The following is a 23,306-nucleotide window of genomic DNA, read 5'->3' as shown; positions in this document are numbered from 1 at the left end:
TGATACCATAGTAACACATACAAATTGGGCCTTACTAATCAGTGCTTCCATCTTATGATTTTAAGCAGCAGAGTGATTATGAGGGGATTTACCTGCTGTTAAACAGGAGTGCCAGATACATCTGGATTGGATACAGAATCTCAGAACTGGGCTTCCTGGGATTGTGTGTGTGTGTGTGTGTGTGTGTGTGTGTGTGTGTGTGAGAGAGAGAGAGAGAGAGAGAACACCTGCATGTCTGTAAGCTAACAATTGCTCCTGTAGGAGATTTAATATAGAGATACACAAGCATTCTTATTACCTCCTTCAAGAACCAGAATTCAGTCCGGTAGATGGGGCCATAGTGCAGGCTAGAGCATCTGCTTTGTATGCAGAAGGTCCCCGGTTCAATCCCTGGCATCTTCAGCTAGGGCTGGGAAACCCTCGAGAGCCTCAGCCAATCAGAGTAGACAATACCCAGCAACACGCACCAGTGGTCTGACTCCGTATAAGGCAGCATCTTATGTTCTTGTCTCTAATTAGATCCTTAATGTCTCTATCAAAATGCAATGCTATGGTGCAAGTTATTTAACATTATTAAATGTTACTTGATGGTGATGGTGATGACGACGATGATGATGATTTTTGGAACACACAACTGAGTAGCTCATACCTGACATCCAGTCTGGAAGTTTTCTGGTGAGATCCAGTCTTCTAGCATTCTGAGAATTGATGCACCCTAAACAAACAGAAATTGGGAATAAACACACACACACACATATTTTGCACTTATTTCAGACCATGCTCTTGATGCCTGAAAAAGTCATTGCCTGCCTGCCTGCCTGAATTAGTGAAATTGATCCCCCCCCAAAAAGGTAGCTTCCTTATGTTTCCACAATTTAGCTACATACAGATGTTGTGTATGTTATATTACAATGTTTAGATTAAAACTCTCGGCTTCCTCCTCACAGCATGTGAATGCACACAACCCAGAATGAAGCAGCAGCCACAGAGCTCAAAGAGGCATCCATCTCAGTAATTCACAGTAGTTTGTGGGAGGCTTACCTTAAAAGCTGCCTGTGTTAAGACAGATGGCTTAGTACCAAAGGGTGGAAAACTCCACCCTCTGGCCTCAAATAGCTCAGCCCAAGGTCTTGTTTGTTTTCTGTGGCTTCAACGGATACTGCCCACAGCCAGATTTTTCAAATGTTTTGCCATTTCTGAGAAGCCTGGATATTTTCTTTTCAAATGAAAAAAGGACTAAGAAAAACCAATATTCTCAGAAATTCAAGTCTGGGTCAGATTCTAATTTTCATGCTTCACTTCTGCATGCAAGGAAGCGGACTGTGCAAAGAGCTTTGCGTGTGCCACTTATAGCATGATCCACGAACCCATCCTTAGGTGGATCTGAGTGCGATCTGCCTGGCACACTGCCAAGCACAAAGTGGGTGTGCTTCGAGGGACTGCGGGGAATATTTCATGCCACTCTTCAAACTCTTAGAGCCCTTTCTCACGATCTGCGAGAAAGCGCTTGAAAGGGCGGGGGGGTGGAGCTTCAAAAAGCTTACCTCCCCCACGGATGATCCTCGCTGGTGGTCTGGGTGGATGTGCAGCTGCCTCTGAGGGCAGTGCGGAGGGTCGTGGGCCGGGATGCGTCGCCCTGGCCCCCGGAACTCCCATAATGCACCACACAAGTGCACAGTGCATTAAGGGGATTCCCTCGATGCCGGCAGGAGCTCTGCAGTCCACAGCCTCAGTGCATGAAAACATCTACTTAGAGTTCAGAGCACTCCCTACCCTCTGGAAGAGATTGCTAACCCTCAGCAACTTGTTCTCAATCTTGCAGAGCCCTTCTGGACTTCAGGGAGTGCTCCAAACTCTAAGGGCTCTGGTGCAGTTGAAGTGTGTCCTCTTCCTTAGCCAGAAAGTCAGCTACTGATCCTAACTATCTGCACTGGTGTAAGAGCCAATTCCCACAACTACTATGGTCATGGTGAGGTCCCCCGTTCCCACATCCAGCCCTGGCTTGTGGCAACCCACGCTCGTGATGAATGGACTGGCTGAACGCTTTGTTTTAAGCAGATTTGTTCGTTACCATTCAACCAAACTAAATGGCATCAATTTGTAGTAAAAAAAAACCTGGGATAACCTAATCGCCATGAATGATGAGAGAGGCTCATGCCTTATCCATAGCAAAATGCACATGTGCCTGGACCTTAATATTCCTGCAGAACAGGCATAATAACTGTGGTGGCAATCAGAAAACATCTATTGAGGAAGGGGCAAAGGGGGGGGGTAAGTTTTATCCTACATAACCCCTGCTAACTTGGCAAAGAGGCACCTTTTAATGTGGTGATTCTCTTTATTTAGCAGGGGGAGAGTAACTGGCCCTATCCACCCCTAGCACAGCACCTCCAGTGACTGTTGCTGATGTCTTATCTTATGTTTCTTTTTAGATTGTAAGCCCTTTGGGGACAGGGAGCCATCTTATTTGTTAGTTATTTCTCTGTGTAAACCGCCCTGAGCCATTTTTGGAAGGGCGGTATAGAAATCGAATAAATAATAAATAATAAATAATACATGTTTCAGTTCTGAAAGGCAAACAACAGTCCATTTCACATTAATGTTCCCACCCAAAATATATTTCCCCCCCAATGGCACAGTGGGAAAATGACTTGACTAGCAAGCCAGAGGTTGCTGGTTCAAATCCCCACTGGTATGTTTCCCAGACTAAACACCTATATCAGGCAGCAATGATATAGGAAAATGCTGAAAGAAGAGAACGTCTTTGCTATGAACCACACCGCCCACTGAGATCATCTGGAGAGATTCGTCTGTAGTGTCTGGTGCTACTCAGGAATGAGCCTTCTCCATTGTTGTCTTGAGGCTTTGGAACACACTTCCAGCTGAAATAAGAGCTTCTCCATCTCTTACAACTTTTATGAGAGCTGTCAAGACACATTTGTTTACCCAGGCTTTTAATTAGATACTGTTTTAATTGTGTTTTATAGTTTTAACTTTTTAAATTTTAATTGTTGAAATGTTTTAATCTTTTATTGTCTTGTAAACCACCCAGAGAACTTGCGTTTTGGGCGGTATAGAAATATGTTAAATAAAATAAAATAAAAATAAAAATAAAATAAATCTCATACTGCTCAGGAGATGGCAATGGTAAACCCCTTCTGTATTCTACCAAAGAAAACCACAGGGCTCTGTGGAAGCCAGGCATCAACATTGACTTGATGGCACACTTTACCTTTAAGTCCTATTTACTTTGAAGAAGTGAATTATCAAGTAATTGTGTTTAGGACTGCGAGCTTACTTGCATTTCCAGTCTATGATTCAACAAAGTGGAGAAGGGGGTGGATGGGCTATCTGCCCAGGGGGTTGCTTTCCCCTTCACCCCCACCCTTTGGTTCTGCCTATGGCATATCATAGATCATGATGCTGTATAGGTACAGTAATTGGCACATCCTGCCAAAGTCCTAGACTTAGGGCTAATTCAGACTTTATTTTTTGTACCTAGGCCTAGCTCCCTCAAGTGCAAAACACATATGTAACGTGTCAGTTGCAAATTGTGCCTTTGCATTTAAATGACCACTTCCCCCTGCATTATCTAAGGGAGAGATGGTGAACTGCCATATACATAGCAGAGAGAAGAGGCCATTCACAGCTGATGTGTTGCATGTGTAGTCTGTACCTGAATAGCTAGCCCCAAATATGAAAATTTGAGTGAGTGAGTGAGTGAGTATAAGATATACAGCATGCACCTGCTTGGGTCTACACTTGCACGCAACCCTACTGTGCCAATCTGACTGCTGTTTCAACATGTGCCCTGCAAGGCTTGGCACAGAAATTTTGAAAGTGAAATTCAAAGCAAATTAGGAGTTCCTCCTAAGGTGAAACATCTGAGAATTTTCAAGACAAGTTACACCATGTTCTGTAAGATAACTGACATTTCTCAGAAGGAATTTCTTCCTGAATCCTTAGGAATTGTGTCAGCTGTGTTCCCCCCACAATATGTTTCCTGATATTAAAGAAACCCACTTCTTCCACTTGTCCCTGAGGCGGGTCTCACGATCAGTGAGACCCGCTTTTGCCGATACTGTGGGGAGAGCGGGCTAAGCCTGCTCTCCCCGCAGACAATCGCGGAAGGAGCCCTGGGCAGCCGGATCGGCCGTCCACATGATTGCAGGCTCCGTGACGGAGCCAGCGGGGGCTGGGGGGGAGCGGGGGCCAATTGGCCCCCACAAGTTCCAGCATGTCCTGCACAAGCACACAGGGCATGCTGGCGAGACCCCCAGAGCTGGGAGGCGGCTTTTCGCCTCCCCTCCAGGGGTCTTCTCATGAGTAGGCACGGTGTGGAGCCATGCCGCGGCTACTCACAATCAGAAAGCCCAATCAGAAAGCTACTCACAATCAGAAAGCTTTAGGGAGGGCTACTTGAGCGGGTTACCTGCTTGTAAGCCACCGGGCTCGCCTGCTAGCCCGGTGGTTTACACGATCAACAAAAATCAGGCTAGGCTCTCCTGATCAGAAGAATAGCCCCTCTCTCCTTGTGGAACCTGCAGCTTCACACAATGCAGACACCCCCCTTTAGAATACTGGCTGCAAAACCTACTCCATTCACACTCCATCTCCTGGCCTTTTTCTAATAACCACTGAATGACACAAACACTACTGATTTGGGTCACCATTCTCCCCATTGTGTGGAAATGTTTAAAACACACACTCTTTCTTACTTTGCTGTAAGATATGCCATCAAACACAGAAGTTATTTCAGCAGGAGAAGACACAGTCACTACAATAGGATGGGAAGACAGCAAGGAGTCCTCCTTCAGCACAGGGAACAAATCTTCAATTAAAATTTGGTCCAGCTATGGAGCGGAAAACAAAAGAGAGAGCAAAACACAATGAATTAGAACAATAATAGGAAATCATTATTTTGTTTATGACAGTGTAGACATTTCAGATGCATCTTAGTTCAAATGAAAACAGATGCATTAGGAATTAGTTGTACATCTTCACCAATAGAATCATGCCAAATGCCAGGTATGATCATAAATATTTTGATTTATGGGACAAACATGGCTATACCACTGTACAATACACACTATATTGTGCAGTATATTTCCTCTAGCAAAAACTTCTAGAATGGGAACATTATTTTATCAGCCAAGACCATGGCTTGAATTCTACTGAACCTTCACTCACGGGGCTAGATGGGTCTCCGAGGGTCATATATCCCAATGCTCTGAACTGAAAGTAGTCCTATACTCAATCAATACCTGACAAATTCATATTTGGTCTCGTCTTTAAATTCTGCAGAGGAAAAGGTATTTCAGTTTCTTTAATTCAGTTTTTCCACTGACCAGTTGTCATCACTGTGATGGAGGTCCAGATGTGCAAGGACTTAATTTCCAAGCCTTTATATCCCATGATTCCTCCAAATGGGTTTTTGCTGTGACCACCAATAATTAAAAGGCAGACTGGAAACCTGAAACACCCTGAATCTCCCCCCACCCCACCAAAAAACAAAACAAAACAAAAACAACCACTCAGGGGAATGTTCAGACACGCTCACATGGGTAACTCCCTGAATTTTTGTGTAGAACGAACATGGTTACAAAAAAAACCCCTCAGCACAGTGCAGGAGTATAGTGAAAAAATAAAAAATCTCATTTATTATGGAAAAAATCAAAAGAGCTTTAGAGGCTAAAAAAAAATACTGAAAGCATAAGCATTCTACTTACATCCTAGCGTAGCTATTAGTAAGCCAAGAGGCTAAAAGTCTTAGTTGCAAAAAGACAGATTTTGAATCTCAAGCCTCAAAGCATTGTTGTAGGAGTCTTTAGTCTCACATCAGGACAAAATAACTCTGCCTAGTCTCAGAAGTTATCTCTCCTTTCCAGTTCTGGGCTGAATATGGAACACAGAACTCTCACACAAAGAATTAGGAGCCTCTTAAAGGGTAAATTTCAAACAGCAAAAGATGTATCCAGTTATCTCACACTTCTGAGACAGATCCCTGAATTAACAGGGTGGTTGAGGTGTAAAGAACTCTGAGCATGGTCAGAGAGCCTCAGCAATTTCTCTACAGAGCACACAGGTGCAGTCATTCCCATTATACTGAACTCAGGTACAGAAGTACACTCCCTAACTGTACCATGCATTTGAAGGGCCTGTATCCAGGTTCATTTTTTAAATGAGCACAGGAACAGTCATTCACACAAACACACGTACAAGTGTAGAGACATCTGAACATTTGTATGGCATAATGTCTGAATTGGGCTAATGGCTCTCTATTAGCACCAAATGGTCAGTTGTGACAAACAAGAAACGAGCATATGCGAGGTGCACACTTTAGCAAATGGAGGTTTAAAACTTAAACAAAATGGAAATTCTGGTCTGCGCCTAAAGAGAATATTTTCCTCAACAATGGGGCTATTCCCACAATCAGCCAAAATTGGGCTAGGGGAGCCTAGCCTGATTTTGGCTGATAGTGGGAGCAAGCGAGCTCAGTGGCTCCCAGGTGGTTAACTTGCCTAAATACCCCTCCCCTAAAACCGGGTTTGCGGAGCAAACAATCCGCGAACGCATTTTTTTTTTAATCGTGAGTAGCCACACCATGGCTACTCATGAGGAAAGCCCTGGAGGGAGGTGAAAAGCCACCCCCTACATCTAGGGATGGGAGTGGACCAGTCCGGAGGCCATTCTAAAGGCCTCCGGAATGGTCCGGTTCGGGGGGGGGCTTTAAGAGTGGGTGGAGGGTTTACTTACCCCTCCTGCCTCTTTCCCGTTCTGGCACCATAATTTTAGTAGTAATTGGGGCAGCAGGATACCTCCCTGCCGCCCCTTCCCCGCTGCTGCTCTGCAAAACTCCCAGAAGTCCTTTGCGTGAGCGCACATCACAGAGACGTGAAGCGCAATGGACTTCTTGGAGTTTTGCAGAGCAGCAGCGGGGAAGGGGCGGCAGGGAGATATCCTGCCGGCCCCCAATTACTACTAAACTTACGGCGCCAGAATGGGAAAGAGGTGGGAGGGGTAAGTAAACCCTCCACCCGCTCTTAAAGCCACCCCCCACCCCAGTGTCGATTGTGAGACCCGGCTTGTTTGACCCAGGTCTCACCGATTGTGAGACCCGGCTCAATCATTTCTTTAGCTGTCTTCCCTAATATTCAGTGAGATCTCCTGAAGATCCTCATAGCTTCCTAGCCTGAGTATTTAGAAGCAGAGTGATGCCTTCTAAATTAGGCTAATTTTCAGAGATAATTGGCAGGGGTGAGGATAATGGGAAAGCTTGAGTAGCTTAGTTTTGTGGCAGTGAGAGGAAAGACACTATTGGAGGGAGAAAAATGTATTTGGGGGATTGAAGATATGGGTTATTAGGTTTGATGGGGGAAGGAGTTCAGTAAAATGAAGGGGAAACCCACCAAAAGCTTAAGGGGGATCCGTACCCTTAATGGTGAGTTAAGTGTTCAGCATCCAGCATAATCTTTGGCACTTAACCTATGAAAATTAAATAATAGTTCTGGGTGAGCAGGTACCACATAATGGCTTTTCAAAACGTATTTTATTCTGCACATTATTCATAGATTTGGATTTTTGGTAAATAATTGTTACCCACGTCCATGAGCTAAACATCCACAGAAATAAGTAATAAAGATATCTTTCTTCTCCAATACCAAATAAAATATCATATGAATATTTACCATTTGCCAATTTTCTTCTGCAGCATTTACACCCATAAACTCAAAGAAACTGGCGAATCCTTCATTTAGCCACAAGTCATCCCACCAGTCCATCGTCACAATATTTCCAAACCACTAGAAAATGAAGCATTAAAAAAAACCAGCTTAATCTTTATGGAGAATAGCTCTCTAGTTAGCTTACCAAACCTTCATCTAATGCAGCTATTTAGTTTATAGATACAGATATTTTTACCTCTTGCTAGGTCAAAGTTAACATAAGGAGGGTTCCTCACTCAGAATTATTCCTGCTGTCCACTAAGCCATCATTTCCCCCCCCAAAATAAATGATGTACTTCAGGGCTCATCACTTTGCAATTGCCAACCCAGCAAATTCCACCACAGTGGGGTGGGCCAGAAGAGAGTGAGGCAGTCGGGGAGAGAAGAGTGAGAAGTAGCCACACCTGTGACTCATTTTCCACTCCCCCAGCCCACCTGTACCGGCCACCACTGTCTTTAAAGTCATTAACTTGGACTTGGTCCTGTTTTTTCAATGTGCCAGCCAGAGACTCCCTTTTCTTGAAAAAGAGAGAGTCCCTGTTAATGACTTTACGCAGAGATTGTATCTCCTCTCCCACTCCTCCTGAAGAGGAAGTGAAGGAGGCTAGAGTTGAAGAGAAACAAGGAGCTCTGCTGGCTCTGATCCCAGCGAAGGGAGAGGGATGGAGATAAATCAGTGCTGCTGTTCTCACAGCTACCTTCTGAAGAGGCAGTGGCAGCAACAGGAGATCCCTGGCAGCCAGGCTAAGCTCCCATTTGTTACTTGTCCAGTGCTGCAGCAGCAGCTGCTGCTCTTCAACTAGGGGAGTGCAGAACCGGTTCGACTGGTTTGAGCTCGAACTGGCCCGGCCCCGCCAAAGGGAGCTGATCCGAGTTTGAACCAAACTGGGCTCGGTTCAGATTGAGATGGTTTGGCCCAGTTCAGAATGCTTGTAAAGGGGAATCAGGAGGCCAGAACTGGGGCCCCACTGGCCCATGATGCTGGGGGAAAGCTCTGACAGGGTCTAGAGGTGCCCTCTCACCCACCCACCCCCACCTGCCCTTTCAACCCCCTTTTAGAGTTAGGGATCCCCCCCTTACTTGTAAAAGGGAATTCTTACCAGATTCCCCTTTACAAGCATCCCAAACTGGGTCGAACTGGGTCAAACCAGTTTGACCCAGTTCAACTGCATGAACCAAACCGTTGGCCAGTTCTAATGAATTCAAACTGAACGTCCCAGACCAGTTCCATGCACACCCCTATCTTCAACCACCTACTGGCTTCTGAGCATGTGACTCCTCCCCAAAATGAAACTGGAGGAGACAAATGCTATATTAGGGGCTAGAGCATCTATTTTGTCCCCAACACAGCACCTCCTAGTAAAGAGACAGAGCCTTTCATAACGAGAGGGTTTGTTGGGGTAGGATTGGTGGATTTATGCACTTAATTCTATTCAAAGTGACTGCAGGCTATATAAACCCTCAAACATCCACAAGGTATGTGCACAAAACTGATTTAGCATTCTGTTCCAAGCCAGAATGGAATGCTAGATCCCTGGAATGTTCTGTCAGAACAACCAGTTGAGCTATTCAAATGAATGGCCTGTTCTGAGGTCGGAATGGAATGCCACGTTTTGAGTGTGAACATTCTGAGTGTTCCGAGTGGCCACTGTGACTTCTGGCCTCTGTGCACACATGGCACACGTGGTAGCCATTTGTGTTGTGGTGCTGGCCATGCAAATGGCTGCAATGTGTGCACAGAGGCCAGAAGAGTGCCATTTTGGAATCCAAAATGGCGCTCAGAATGTTTCCACTTGAAACGGGGCATTCGGAGCTCAGAACAGGCCCTTCATTTGAATGGCCCATTTCAAGGTGGAATGTTCTGAGATTGGAACATTCCGCACATCCCTAGCATCCACCATAGCACTACCCCTCTGTCCTCTCCAGCCACTGTGATTCACAGCAACTCTATTTGGTAATCCATCCTGGCCAAACAGTTGCTCTGAAGAGTGAAGCTGGGGAGAGCCAAGCAAATCTGCAGGTGGTCGGGGAGAACAGAAGTTGCTGTCACTGTTGCCAGCCTCCTCAAACCCACCCTCCTTCTTCTCAAACCCACCCATCACTGCCCACAGAAGGTAATGGTCCCACCTACATCTCCTGCAGAAACCCATTGGCCATGTTTACACACTAATCTAATGCACACAAAAACTCCTATATCAACGCAGCAAAAAGGTTGTTTTGTTTTAAATCTACCTTTTTCATGGATCTGAGGGCTATTTGTGGTAGAAAAGTGTGGAATGGCACCAACGTTGTTTATACGGGCAGCAATATTCCCCGTGGAAATCAACATTGAAGGTGGTAAAGTTTATCATTTAGAAAAGCAGAAATGAGAAGCCATCCTTGCTGCTTTCCCAATTGAGAAGGAGGTGGCTGATGAGATCTGGCAGCCCATCCTCCCCACAAGACACCCCTGGCTGGCAACCCTAGGTATGCACAGCATCTCCTGCAACGTGTATGGGGATTTACATTAGCAAAAAGGATTGTGGAAAGCCGAGGACTGACTACAGCTTCATGTTGTAGTAGCCCCCTACAATAAACCTCTAGCAAGAATGTTAAGGGAAGCAAAAAGTATTTCAGCATTATGAAGCTTTAAAATGAACCCACTTAATTTGCACATGGGAAGCAAAGGTAGTTACAATTCCCAAAAAAGGAGATTCACAGGATAACCAAATTATTTTCCCCAAGCATAAACACTGAGGCTATTCTCACGACCAGCAAAAACAGGGCTAAGGGAGCCCAGCCCGGTTTTGCCCGGTCGTGCGCTTGCAACAGGAGCTGTGCAGCGCCCAGAGGCAAGCCCGCTTAAATGCTCACCACTTAAACGACGTTAGTTGAGCATGTGTTCTGCTAACCCTGTTTTTCTGTCCATTGCTCTGCACCGCAATGATTCACAAGTAGCCTCCCAACTGCGGGAGGCTACGACAAGCCTCCTGGCATCGGGGAGCTCCCCAGAATGCCCCACGCACTTGCAAGCATCATTCTGGGACTTCCGGGGGCCAGGAGGCCCCCGAACCCCACTGCCCCAACTGGCTCCGTGACAGAGCTGGTAATCGTCTGGGCAGACGATCCAGCTGCCCAGAGAGGGCTTCCTGCTTGTGTGTGGTGCGTGTGGGTCAAGCCTGCTCTCTCCACAAACCCCATTCAGGCTCCACACACTACTCATGTGGAGAGCCTTACTGTCTTTTAGTGCTTTTAAACACTTTTGTTTTATAGCTGCTTCCCTCACAAACACAAAGTAATCTTATAACTAAGAGTTTATTAATCTTATAACTAAGAGTTTAAGATTTAACTAAGAGTTTATACAGAAACAACTCTATTTTCTCCTTCTCCTTCTCCCCCCTTTTCCTTTCTCACTCCACCTCCCACACTCTCCACAGAATCCCCACGGGGACAAACTTCCAAACAACAAAACATACAGGAGAACCTCGTTATTCTCAGAACCGCTATTTGTGGTTCCGCATATCTGCGAGGTGTCTCATAGACACCCTTTTTCAGTGTCCGCAGATATGAAAGGGTTAAAACCCACATATCTGTGGTTCCTAGAGGGCCAGAAGTGACCACGGAGGTCACCAGCTGCCATTGTGTCTCTCAGAGCACAGGAAGAGACAGGAGGAGCCATTTTGTGGCTCATTAAAAATAACAGACTTCCCCCCATGACTTTTTGTGGTTTGGGGGGCATTTTGCCCTTTGGAGAGCATTCCTGGACACATTGGGGGGCATTCCTGGGCATATTACATGCAACAGTAAATACTGGACCATTTGGAGGGTGTTTGGGGACTGTTTTGGCACTTAAATCCCCCCCCTCCAGCCTGGAACCTTAACCCCGCCCTAATACTTCATTATTCACAGTTCCATTACTCGCAGCAGTAGGCAAGGAACGGAATCTCCGCTAGTAACGAGGTTCTCCTGTACAAGATACTGGATAGAATACACCAACTTTATAAGCTGAAACACTTTGTAAGTTGTACCTGGTGAACAAGTTCATGGGCAATCACGGCTGCTACTCTTTGCTTGTTAGATGCGGCAGATTCATTGGGGTCATAAAGGAGATTTGTTTCTCTGTAAGTGATCAGCCCCCAGTTTTCCATGGCCCCAGTACCAAAATCTGGAATGGCTATTTTGTCTACATGGAAAAAGAGAAAATTATACGTAAGCAATGATGGAGTCACAGAACTGGGGTTATGTAGAAGCTGGTTGCTTGGTGCCCCTGAAGGTCTGAAACCTAATTCTGGGCCGCTGTCATGTCTAAGCAATGCTGCTGAACTACTTCCTGCTGTTCCCAATTCCACATTTCTATGGAGAAAATTCCTCCTGCTCCCACGTTTCCACTGGGGCAGTGCGGGTGCAATTATCAGCCAAAGTTATGCTAAATTACTCACGGTTATTTGATCTATCTTAAATAAGATCCATCTTATTTGTTTGTTATTTCTCTGTGTAAACTGCCCTGAGCCATTTTTGGAAGGGCGGTACAGAAATCGAAATAATAATAATAATAATAATAATAATAATAATAATAATAATGATGACTCGATGTCTGGATAAAGCAAACCAGTCAATAACACCTGTCTGACTGTGTAAACAAGAAATAATAATGCCACAGAAATCACCATCAGCCAATTACAAAAAGCAACTTTACTGGGAACAGCCTATATTCTGCGACGATATCTATAACAATTGACAATAAAATTCTGGCATCCCAGGTCCTTGGGAAGGACTCGATGTCTGGATAAAACAAACCAGTCAATAACACCTCTCTGACTGTGTAAATAAATAATAATAAATGCATGGTTTGGGCCAGCATGCTTCTCTGTGGCTTAAATAGCAGTCACAGGGGCTCCAGACAAGACCTGTGGCATGTACAGAAGGGTTAACCTCCAAGCTTAACAGTCCTGAATGGGATTCAGGGTCCCATGCAGCTGCTATTTCACCTGGAAGAGAAGTTTGCATTGGCCTCAGTGGGGGCTTACCTTTCGGAGGGAAAGCAGCTGGGAGAGGGCAGATCTGGACCAGAGCCACAGCAGAGAAAATTATTCCCTCCTCACCCCATGCCACAATCCTAGTCCTGATCAACCCACCCACCCCCGCAACCTCTGTTTAAGGTACTGAAAGTAAGAACACAAGGAGTGAAGGCATGGATGCCTAGTATTTGAGGTATGAGTCAGCATTCTCAAGACAGTTACTGTCATTTTTCTGCCAATAAATGGGATACAAGCACATTTTGCAATACCCTGGAAAGTGCCCAGTGAGAAGGGGTAGGAAAAGAGACAGCAAGAGGAAGGCATAGAGACTGATGCCAAGGGGCAAGGAGGAAATAGGACAGAAGTATTAAAGGAAAGGTTGCCCTCCAATGGTCCTATTTCATATGTACAGCCCCTCTTTTCTTAGTATGAATGTGAACCATTGCATCATGTATCCTGCAGTCCTTTCTAAAGCAGGAGCTTGCCTGACTGTTTGCCTGAGCCTGTTTGTCTTGTTGGAACAGTAATACCAATCTGAGCTGAAAACTGAGTGTAATGACTTTGCAATTTAGAATTGACATTTGGAATTAAGCTAAAAATAGTATTGCGGGAGCAGGCAGTATGGCTCCAGAATTTTAGAGGCACCTAAAACACATCAAAAGGTGAAGTAAAAGAAAGCAGCCTAACAGAACTTCCCAACTAACAGCACTGGTGCAGTGGGGAAATGGCAATTTTTGATGTCCTCTCCTTCTCCAGGAAGCCCTCCCAAAAATATGTCGCTAAAGATTGTGCAGCCCTTGGGGACATATTTTCTAATGGCACAGTGGGCTTCCTGGGGAAACTATGTCCCTAAAGGTTGTGCAGCCCTTGGGGACATATTTTATGGTGGCATAGAGGTCTTCCTGGAGAAATTGTCAAAAATTGCCCCTACCCGGTGCACCAGTTAAGTTGGGAAATCCTGTTAGGCTGCTCTCTCACTGCACTGGTGCATCCTTGGTCTGTATGTCCACCCCTGTCCTTAAACTGGATGATGGCTGATGCTCTTCCTCCATTGTTCCACCAGAGAGACAGGGCAAGTGAGTGGACCGAGGGCAAAGAAGAAGGAAGCATCCTAGTAGCCATGCACTTGTCCTCTGCCTGTAAAATAAGAAACATAGGAAGAGAGACGAGGGGCAAGTAGGAAGGGAAGAAAGCAAGGGAGTGAGCATGCTGCTGCTCCTTCCGCACAAGCCTCACTTTCCAGAGGGAAAGGACGGGCACATGGGTTGGCAGCAAATGTGGGTGGCCATTTCAAGTGGCAAAGTGAGGCAGTCACTTCAGGCAGCAGATTACTGGGGCACCAGCAGGGTGGCAAGATACCCCTGCCATTGCCAGCGGAGCAGCTCTTTGAGACTAATCTGACCCTTGCAAGCTTTGCCAGGAGCGCTTCTCCCCACACTCCTTGCAAAACTTGCAGGAAGCATGAGAAGAGAAGAGGAGGCTGCTTGCACCATTCCCTCCTCCTTGTTTCCCATGCACTTTGAAGGCTTGCAAGGGCTGGTTTTGAAACCTCAGGGGTGTGGTGTGGCCAAAGTAGTACTCCACACCTCTCCTCAGGAACTGCAATACCTTTAGCCTCCCCTGGCAGCAAAGAAGAAAAAGGAAGAGCAGCAGCAGAAGCCATCATCACTGCCTGAGTGCCTGCCTGCTCACTTCCTGTCTCATTCTGGGGGAAATGGGGAGAGAAACCAGGTAGGTAAGTGAGCAGCTGCTTATTCAATTGGCCAAGGTTTCCTGCTGCTGTTTGTTCTTTTTGCTGTCAGTCCATTTGCCCATGAGGAGAACAACAACAGAGGAGCCTGGGTGAATGGGCAGCTGGCAGCTGCTACTTTGTCTGGATCTTGCTGCAGCTTCTCAGAGGCTGGGTAGCTGCCCGCCGTGCACTGGGGATACTTGTTGCTGCCTTATTGGTAATGCCAAACTAATCTCTTCAATGCCTTCCTGTGATTAGGCTGTAAAAGGATTCTGCAAATGGGGCTAAGAAATATTTATTGGCAAATTAAGTAAAGTAAATCCCCATGTAATGAACGGCATCTGCTTCTACTCATCACAACATGTAGGGTCATGTCTTCATGGCTGGCAATCAATATCAGCTTAAGTGAGAATTATGGACTCTGGACTCCTCTGAGAGGCTGAACAGCATAGCTACTTGGCCTAGCATGGAATTCAAATTGATTCAAAGAATGGCAAAGTTAAAGAGTGCTCCACTGGTGCATAAGCCTGCAAACATTGCTTTCTGATTTTGTGTGTGCCACTTCAGACGTCTTCCGACATCCTCCCTGCTGGTGGTGTGCATATGAAAAAGACCAACGTGCAATTTTAAGTGCATTTGTATCAGCTTTTAAAATGACAGAGCACAGGCATTGCATGCAGAGGGTCTCAGGTGCAATTCCCATCCTCTCCATTTAAAAGAAACTCAGGTAACAAGGCTGAAGAAGGTCTCTGTCTGAGACCCTGCAAAACTGCTGTCGGTCAGAGTCAACCAAACTGGCCAATGGTCTGAGTCAATAGAAGGCAGCTTTGTATGTCCATAGTGGATCTTTAAGAACAAGGGCCTGAACCCAGTTCAGTTTGGCCTGAACCCAGCAGCTAAATGCCTGTATTTCAAACATCACCCGGGTTTGTAGTTTTTAGATGTCTGAGAGACTGGAAACAAAATTGTGACAATAAACTAGCAAATGAGGAACAAAAAAAGTAATAATTACCCAGTTTTGGAAGAGAGTAATTCATATTGAAGTATCCTTCAAAGAAGTCAAAAACAAGCTTTGTTACATTTGCTGCATACTCTGCTGTCTTTATCTGCTGTGGCTGTGCGTAAACACGGAGCTGTAAAACAAGGCCGATATGTTATCAGAGGTGTTTCCAGCTGGACACAATATTTGCTTAGGATCAGGGTGCTTTGGTGCAATTCAGAGAGCCGATGGGCCCTTTCATGAGGCAAGGTGAGGCGGTTGTCTCAAGCAGCAGATTTTGGGGGCACCAACAGGAAGGCAAGATGCTCCCCAGCCCCAGCTCTTGGGGACCAATCCGACCCATGCAAACTTTGCAAGGAATGTCTCTCCTCACATCTTTGCAAAGTTAGCAAGAAGCCTGAGGAGAGAAGACCAGGCGGCAGGCAACCTGCTCTCCTCTCTGGCCCCCTCGATGCACGTTTAAAGCTTCAAGGGTTGGTTTTGAAATGGGCTGAGCCCTACCAAGAGTGTGGGGTAAGGCAGCATTTTGCACTTCACATCAGGCACTGTAATAAATAACTTGGGCTGCCCCTGGCCCTGACAGTATATTATGCTTGGGGCACCTTAAAACTACTTGTTGAAGGGAGGCTATGCATTGTACCCAAATGCCTTCATGGACAAGTGAAGACTTCTGCCTTCTCCAGGCAGCTTTAGAAACCTGACTGGGATCAGTCACATATATTGCTAGATTTAATAATATCTTTCTTAATCAGGAAAAGCTCTAGGCAGTCGGCAAAGTAGGCACCAGTTCAAAATACAAAGCCATCACAGCAAATAATAAAAAGATAATATACAATCATACTAAACTGCAAATCCATTTAGAAAAATAAAAAAGATCAGAACCCCAGAGCATAAAACAGTCAAAATATATCAACATTACAAACAAAATCAGAAGGGTCTGTGACACTGCTTTCTGTGGCTTGGTTTGCCATACTTAATGTGTGAGCTGCAGAATGGTGAGATATAAATTAAGTGAATGAATGATGTTGTTTCTGAGAGTAGGGTTTCTCCTTTAAGAAAGAGATGGCCAACTGGTAGCCCACTGGTTGGATCTGGGTGCCAAAGCAACTTTGTATGATTCCCAGGGTCATTTGAAACTATGTTATGCCAAGCCAGATTACTGGTCCATCTCATCCAAGATTGTCTGCTCTGATTGACAGAGGCTCTCACTTCAAGGTCTTTCCAAATTTTAGTCAAGGCATGGTTAAAAAAATAATAATGTTTGCAGTATTTCATATACCTTTTAATGTGCCTCCATCTTATGCAAGTGCTGGAAGGGCAAAAAAACCCCACCCCTCTGCAACTGCTGCCATTCTGCATCGTGCAGGTATCTTTTGAGAAGCAGCTCAGTCCCTCTTCTCACATCTGTTTCAGTGATCTCATCCATCCTACTTGTACAGACATTATTGCTAGATTTGTTATAGAACCTGACCTATAAGAGGGTCAGACTGCTTGTCAAAGTAAATGACTGGCCCGTGAACTAGTGTCTGGAGGATGAACAGGGGAACAAGAGACTGTGTGGGGGTGGAATTAGCATCTATGAACCAACAAATAGAAACTCCAGGGTCCTAGGAGTTCAATAATTATTCTTATTGAATGTTTTCACAAGCTTATGCTTGACATATAGGCATGTGCATGAACTGAGGTTCATGCAAAAGTTTGGCACCAAACTGGTTCGGGCGAGGGCCAAACCAGTTTGGCGTTAAGAGGCACTGCCGGGGCGGGGGCAGTGAGGGCACTTTTTACCTTTAAAAGGGAGGACAGCAGGTCCTTACCTGATTTCCGCCACTCCATGTAGCTTCCTGCTGTGGTGACGCTTCCTCCAACAGCCCATGCGTGGTGGCAGGGTGGCACTGGCATGCACATGGTCTCCACACATGCACGGAGGCCATTTGCATGGTCAGCAACACCATGGCATCTGTGCATGTGCAGAGGGCATGTGTATGCCACCACCCCACCACCTCCGCCACACATGGGTTGTTGCGGGGAGCGCCACTACCACAGGAAGCTGCATGGAATGGCGGAAAGCAGATAAGGACTGCTGTCCTCCCTTTTAAAGGCGAATCTCCATGCTGCTTCTAGCAGCACTGGTAAACAGAGGCCAGGACCTGTAATCTTGGCCACCATGAATCCCACAATGCACTGCATGATGCATTGGGGGAATTCCCCCAAGAGACGGGTGCTCTAGGTGCCCATCTCTGTGTGTGGACAGGCAACATCAGACATGAGACAGTATCCTGGGTTAAGGGAGTTTTCACTCCCTTAACCTTGGCTAAGAAGCAGGACTAGGCAGCACTGCCTCACCAGGATGGGCCCCAATCCTGGAAGTTCTCACATGTAGCCTAACCCAGGATGGTCATCCCTAGCCTGGATTAGGCTGCATGTGAGAACAGCCTCAATGTTACCAAGTTCTGTGTGGCAGCATGCAAAATTCATCGAGGTCTAAATGTCAGTGAGAGTTAACCTGGCTTGATGCAGCTCATATCTGTATTGTTGCCTCTAATCTCCAGTTAGTTTTATAGCTTTTATTGTTACAGCTTTTTTTTTTTTTAGCTTTTATTGTCACAACTCATCTCTTTAGCTTTTTAGATAGCACAAAGCAATTCTTTATTATTTTTTATTATAGTTTATAATATTTTTATTATAGCTTATAGTCATGATTTCACTTCATAGCTTTGTAGATTTTCATATATTTTAGCTTTAGGGAAATTTTATAATTCTTATGTTATCATCTTTTAACTCTATAGTTATTATTTGCCTTTAGGCATAGACCTTACTGTTATTAATGCCATAGCAGTTCCTTCTACCTTATGCTGGTCAAAGCCCAAAATAAAGATATTGATTGATTGATAACACTGGATCATTTTTGGACTTGTACACTGAATATGGACTCATCTGGGATAGACACTGGCACATTTTTATTGTGTCTTTGATATTAATTTCTAAAGTTTGTATTCTGTGGATATAGTTTTTATGATTGTTTGCTAAGATATGGTTTGACTGTTCACACTACATTTTACTAGGATTATTCTATGTGACAATATAATTTGAAAATTTATTGCTTTGGGATCTTTTGTAAATGAATTGGTTGTGGGTGAACCCAGTTACATGTCTTTTTCTGTTTTCTTTGCTAGCACTGACCATTGGACGACCAGTGTTCACTGAACATGTGGTCATTTCACCCCTGACAAAGGCAAACAGTTCTACAGGTCTAACTTCTCCTATTGTAGGGACAGGAAGTTCTTCCTGTCAATCTCTAGAGCTTTTAAAGCAATAGAAGCTCTGACAGGGAATATGAAAATGGTAGAATCACCTCTTTGCATGTCTTTCCTTGCATTAAAAACTGCATTGCACCACTTTTTACAACCAAAAGCATATGATTAGGAATATGGAAGACAGAATAGATTCCCTCTGTCTCACCAAGCCGGGTTTCAGTAAATCATGTTAGGTCTGTGGCCTCATCCCAGATAAAATCCTAGATGATTGCTGCAATCATCATCCTGGATGATTGATGACCGACCAGGCACTGCAGAGCAGCAGCTGGAGCCTCAGTGAACAGCCAAGCCCATTCGTGGAATGTTTAGGGGTGGGAGAAGGACTGGAGGCAGGAATAGCTCTCTGGGTTTTATCACTCCATCCTTCCCCTCACCTGCCCTGTCAGTGCGGTATCTCCCTTTCCCCCAAGAACTCCTTTGGATCATACTCTACTCTCTCCCATTTCAAGGCCTACTCTCTCAAACATATCCCTGGAAAAGCAATAAAATGACTATACCAGCAGATGAGGCCAAACAAAACACACACACACACACACACACAAAAACCCCACTACATTTATTCCCTAAAGCAGGGTTTCTTAATCTTGGACCCCCAGATGTTGATGGACTACAACTCCCAGAATCCCCAGCCATGTCCATTGTGGCTGGGGATTCTGGTAGTTGTAGTCCATCAACATCTGGGGGCCCAAGGTTAAGAAACCCTGCCCTAAAGGGCAAAGCAGGGACCCCCAACTTTACAACCTACTCTTTCTCGGATAACATTGGGTCCACTCCTGCTCTCACCAGGAATATTCCTTCAACAGATTCATGGTCCTGCTCTTGAAGAGTCCCTTTTGGGGCCAATCTTTAGTGGCTTCCATGATAAGTAGCCCTCCCCGCAAAGTTCATACTAGGGGCATGGGTTCCCCTCCAGATAGCTCACAGAGCTATCTGTTTCTTCTCTGTTTCTGCTCCCCTCTCTATTTCTGCTCTTGGCAATTCTCACATATACTCAACCCTGTATGAGAGTGTAATCTCCCTTTGCATAAACTGATTTGTCTGGGGATTCTTTCATTTTTTTTTAAATGTTCTCAGCATGGCACATTTAGTATGAGCAGCACCCAAGTGTAAAACATAAAAGGCAGCCACAGATGGTACTAAGTGTTCTGCGAAGCCCTTTGAACTCTCTGATAATCTTTTTATTGATTTAGATGACTGCATGAAATTTCTGCCTTTGCCAAAATATCAAACTGCTCTTATGAGTAGTTCTTGTACTTCCAGAAGCCAGTGTATGGGAGTGTGCAGGACGAGTGGGTTAAGAACCTGTGTTTGTTTCTTAGTGGACAGAAGAACATTAGGGAGCTGCCTTATACTGAGTCAGACCCTTGGTCCATTTAGCTCTGTATTGTCTAGTGTGGCAGCAGCTTCTCCAAGGCTGCAGGTGGGAGTCACTCTTGGCCCTCTCTTGGAGATGCCAGGGAGGAAACTTGGAACTTTCAGCCTGCAAGCTGAAAGCATGCAGATGCTCTTCCCAGAGCTCTTCCCATCCCCTAGGGGGGAATATCTTACAGACAAGCATGCAGGTAACCATCGGCAGCATAGGTGCAACCAGCCACTGGTGGCCCCTAGGTGCCCTAGGCACACCCCCTGTGTCTGATATCAGATGCAGGGGCCATAGCCATATGCAGACATGGGACCATGGGGACCCATTTTCTTCACCCAGTGCTGGGTTTCTAGCCTGGCTGGAAGCACCTTTCCCTGCTTCGCAAGGCAGGGAGACACATTCCCAACCAGGCTGGGAACCCAGCACTGGCTGAAGCGTCTCACAAACGGGGCCACGTCAGATGCAGGGGGTGGACAGGGTGGCTGCACAGGGAGTGGCGGCTTGGTTCTTTGGACCTGTCCGCACAATGGTGGCTCTGGCCCTGCTTACAGTGCTCACATGTAGTCTCCCATTCAAATACAAACCAGGGTGGGCCCTGCTTAGCAAAGGGAGAATTCATGCTTGCTACCATAGGAAGAGCATGGATTGCTCATAATCATTAAAAATATCATTAATAATAATCATTATTAATAAAATCTTAATAATATATTCCTTATACATTTTCTTGACTAAGTAGATCTCTTGGAAAGACTCTCAGCGAAATGTTTTAGGATTGATTACACAACACTGGGCAACATCCAGACTAAAGCTACCTTCACATTAAAATGTGATAAATCACACAGTTTTTCCTGGTCCTCTCCTTTGCTGCCTCTAATGGCCACTGAAAGTATGTCCCTCAGAGCTGGGGGACCTTCAGGGACATACATGAGGGCAACAGAGAGAAGGCGGAACCAGGAAAAATCACTGCATGTGCAAAACATTCAACATCCAAGTCACCCCTGCTAACTTGGCAAAGAGGCACCTTTTAATGTGGTGATTCTCTTTATTTAGCAGGGGGAGAGTAACTGGCCCTATCCACTCCCAGCACAGTACCTTCAGTGACTGTTGCTGGTGTCTATCTTATGTTTCTTTTTAGACTGTGAGCCCTTTGGGGACAGGGAGCCATCTTATTTATTTGTTATTTCTCTGTGTAAACCGCCCTGAGCCATTTTTGGAAGGGTGGTAAAGAAATCAAATAAGGAAGTAAGTAAGTAAATTGTGAAGGCAGTGTTAGGAAGCTGGCCTCTGTGACCCCCCCCCCCAATGAAGTTACTATGGTGGAAGCATTTATTTCATGCTTACATGAAATACTAATGAAGTAGAACTCCTTTAAACAGTGTTTAGCTTGCACAACATGTGAGCCTCCTTGCCAAAATGTGGCCAGCCCACCAGCCTTTCCTTGGGATCTGCCAAGCGCACCACACACACCCTATTTTGGTAATCTGAGACAAGCAGCCAAAGGAGATTTAGCAAGGCTTTGGGGCCACACACACACACACACACACTGCCAGCACACATGGCTGGTATCCTGTAATCAGCTTAGTGGCTAGTAAGTTGTGCAGGCCTGTGGTGTCTCTAGTTAACATTTTCACTTAACTCTCATGTCTCTTTTTAAGATGAAGGTGAGAGAGTAACTAAATCTATAAGTTATATTATCTGTTAGTCCTTGTAAATAACAAAACCTTCCCTATTTACAGTTGAAATTGGGCCTGACAATTTGTGACTCTCCAAGCCTAACTCCACCCACCGGCCTTGTATGGGAGCCAATCAGGGCCTTGATAAATGTCCTGCATTTGTTGCTGGGGTCTGCCGAACCAGGGATCTCTCAGGCATCGGATAAGCCAGCATACTTGGCTGTTGAGCTGCATTTGGCACATGTATAGACCTGAGCCCTATTCAGATATTTTACTGTATGTGCATACAGGCTGTAAATTGTGTGTGTAAATCCCTGTATCCAAGTTCATTCAAAAAGTGAACCTGGATACAGGGACCTTCAAACGGAGAGTACAGATAGGAAATGCTCCATTGTATGTTCATCGAGTAAAATTAGTATATGTGTAGGTATGTACAGATCTGTATGTGCATGCAAAGTACATAAATTTCACATGCACTATATAGATTGCACATGCACAATATATGAATAGTAGGGGTGTGCACTAATTCCAATTCTGTAATTTGATTTGAGCTTAAATTGAATTGCTTAATCATCAGATTGATTCATTGAAAATAGCCGGCTGGGCCAGCTATCTCAACGAATCACCCTCAAATCACCTGAATTTATTTGGGTGATTCAAGCATCATTTTGAAGCCCATTTTGCTGGAGAAATGGTGCTTTTTTCCAGGGAGCACTGGTTTACCAATTGGGGTCAGGGAATAGACCAGCCCTCCGCTCCAGACTTAGCACATCAGCCCGCCTCGGAGGACTGGAGGTGTCCTCTATACGTTGACCCCAATTGGAAGACCAATTGTCCCCGGAAAAACAGGCCTTATTTTATTTTATTTTATTTTAACTATTTATACCTCGCCCTTCCAGTACACTACTGCTGCTTGGGGAAGCTCACAACAATGATGTGATTTTTCATGGGAGAGTTGGTCTACCAGTTGGGGTCAGTAGGTAGACCAGCCCTTCTCTCCTACACAGTAGACCAGTCCTCCAAGGCAGGCAGACATGTTAAGTCCGGAGCGGAGGACTGGTCTACTTGCCAGCCCCAATTAGTAGACCAGCTCTCCCCAGAAAAAGCACCATTTTGAGGCCCATTTCCCTATAGAATGGGCCTCAAAATGGTGCTCAAATCACCCAAATCAATTTGGGTTAAATCAGAGGTGATTATCTTCAACCCTGAATTGGGCCCTCTATTTTGAGGGTGATTCGCTGTCAAATCAGCAAATTGCCCCCAATTGACCCAAATCAATTTGAGGTTGAATAGAATTGCACGTCTCTACTGAATAAGGCTCTGTTAGTGTAACTGGTGAACATAGGAACAAAACAAAAATTAGCATAACTCACATTTTTTGACTACTGTGTTCTTTCAAGTTTATTCCTAATGATGTTTTCCAAAAGCCCGAAAGACATTCTGATTTTCACAGTTGCTTAATTTTCAAGGAGTATGTGTGTGTTTGGCCAGATAATCCTCATA

General features: G+C 45.2%; 1 protein-coding gene across 2 annotated transcripts in view; it reads right to left on the bottom strand.

Moving 5' to 3' along the window:
• The window catches only part of ENPEP (glutamyl aminopeptidase), a 102,883-nt gene that overhangs the window by 45,731 nt on the left and 33,846 nt on the right, over positions 1 to 23,306 (bottom strand). For both annotated transcript variants that reach the window (XM_053251608.1, XM_053251609.1), the window contains exons 4-8: positions 15,466 to 15,586; positions 11,732 to 11,886; positions 7,689 to 7,802; positions 4,719 to 4,853; positions 650 to 715 (exon numbers count right to left, since the gene is read on the bottom strand). In XM_053251608.1, the coding sequence (XP_053107583.1) occupies positions 650 to 715; positions 4,719 to 4,853; positions 7,689 to 7,802; positions 11,732 to 11,886; positions 15,466 to 15,586 (591 nt within the window). The remainder of the gene's footprint in view (positions 1 to 649; positions 716 to 4,718; positions 4,854 to 7,688; positions 7,803 to 11,731; positions 11,887 to 15,465; positions 15,587 to 23,306) is intronic.

The sequence above is a fragment of the Hemicordylus capensis genome, chromosome 5 (genome assembly GCF_027244095.1).
Source record: "Hemicordylus capensis ecotype Gifberg chromosome 5, rHemCap1.1.pri, whole genome shotgun sequence".
NCBI lineage: Eukaryota > Metazoa > Chordata > Lepidosauria > Squamata > Cordylidae > Hemicordylus > Hemicordylus capensis.
The sequence above is the reverse complement of the archived record's forward strand: the minus strand, read 5'-3'. Positions and strand labels throughout refer to the sequence as shown.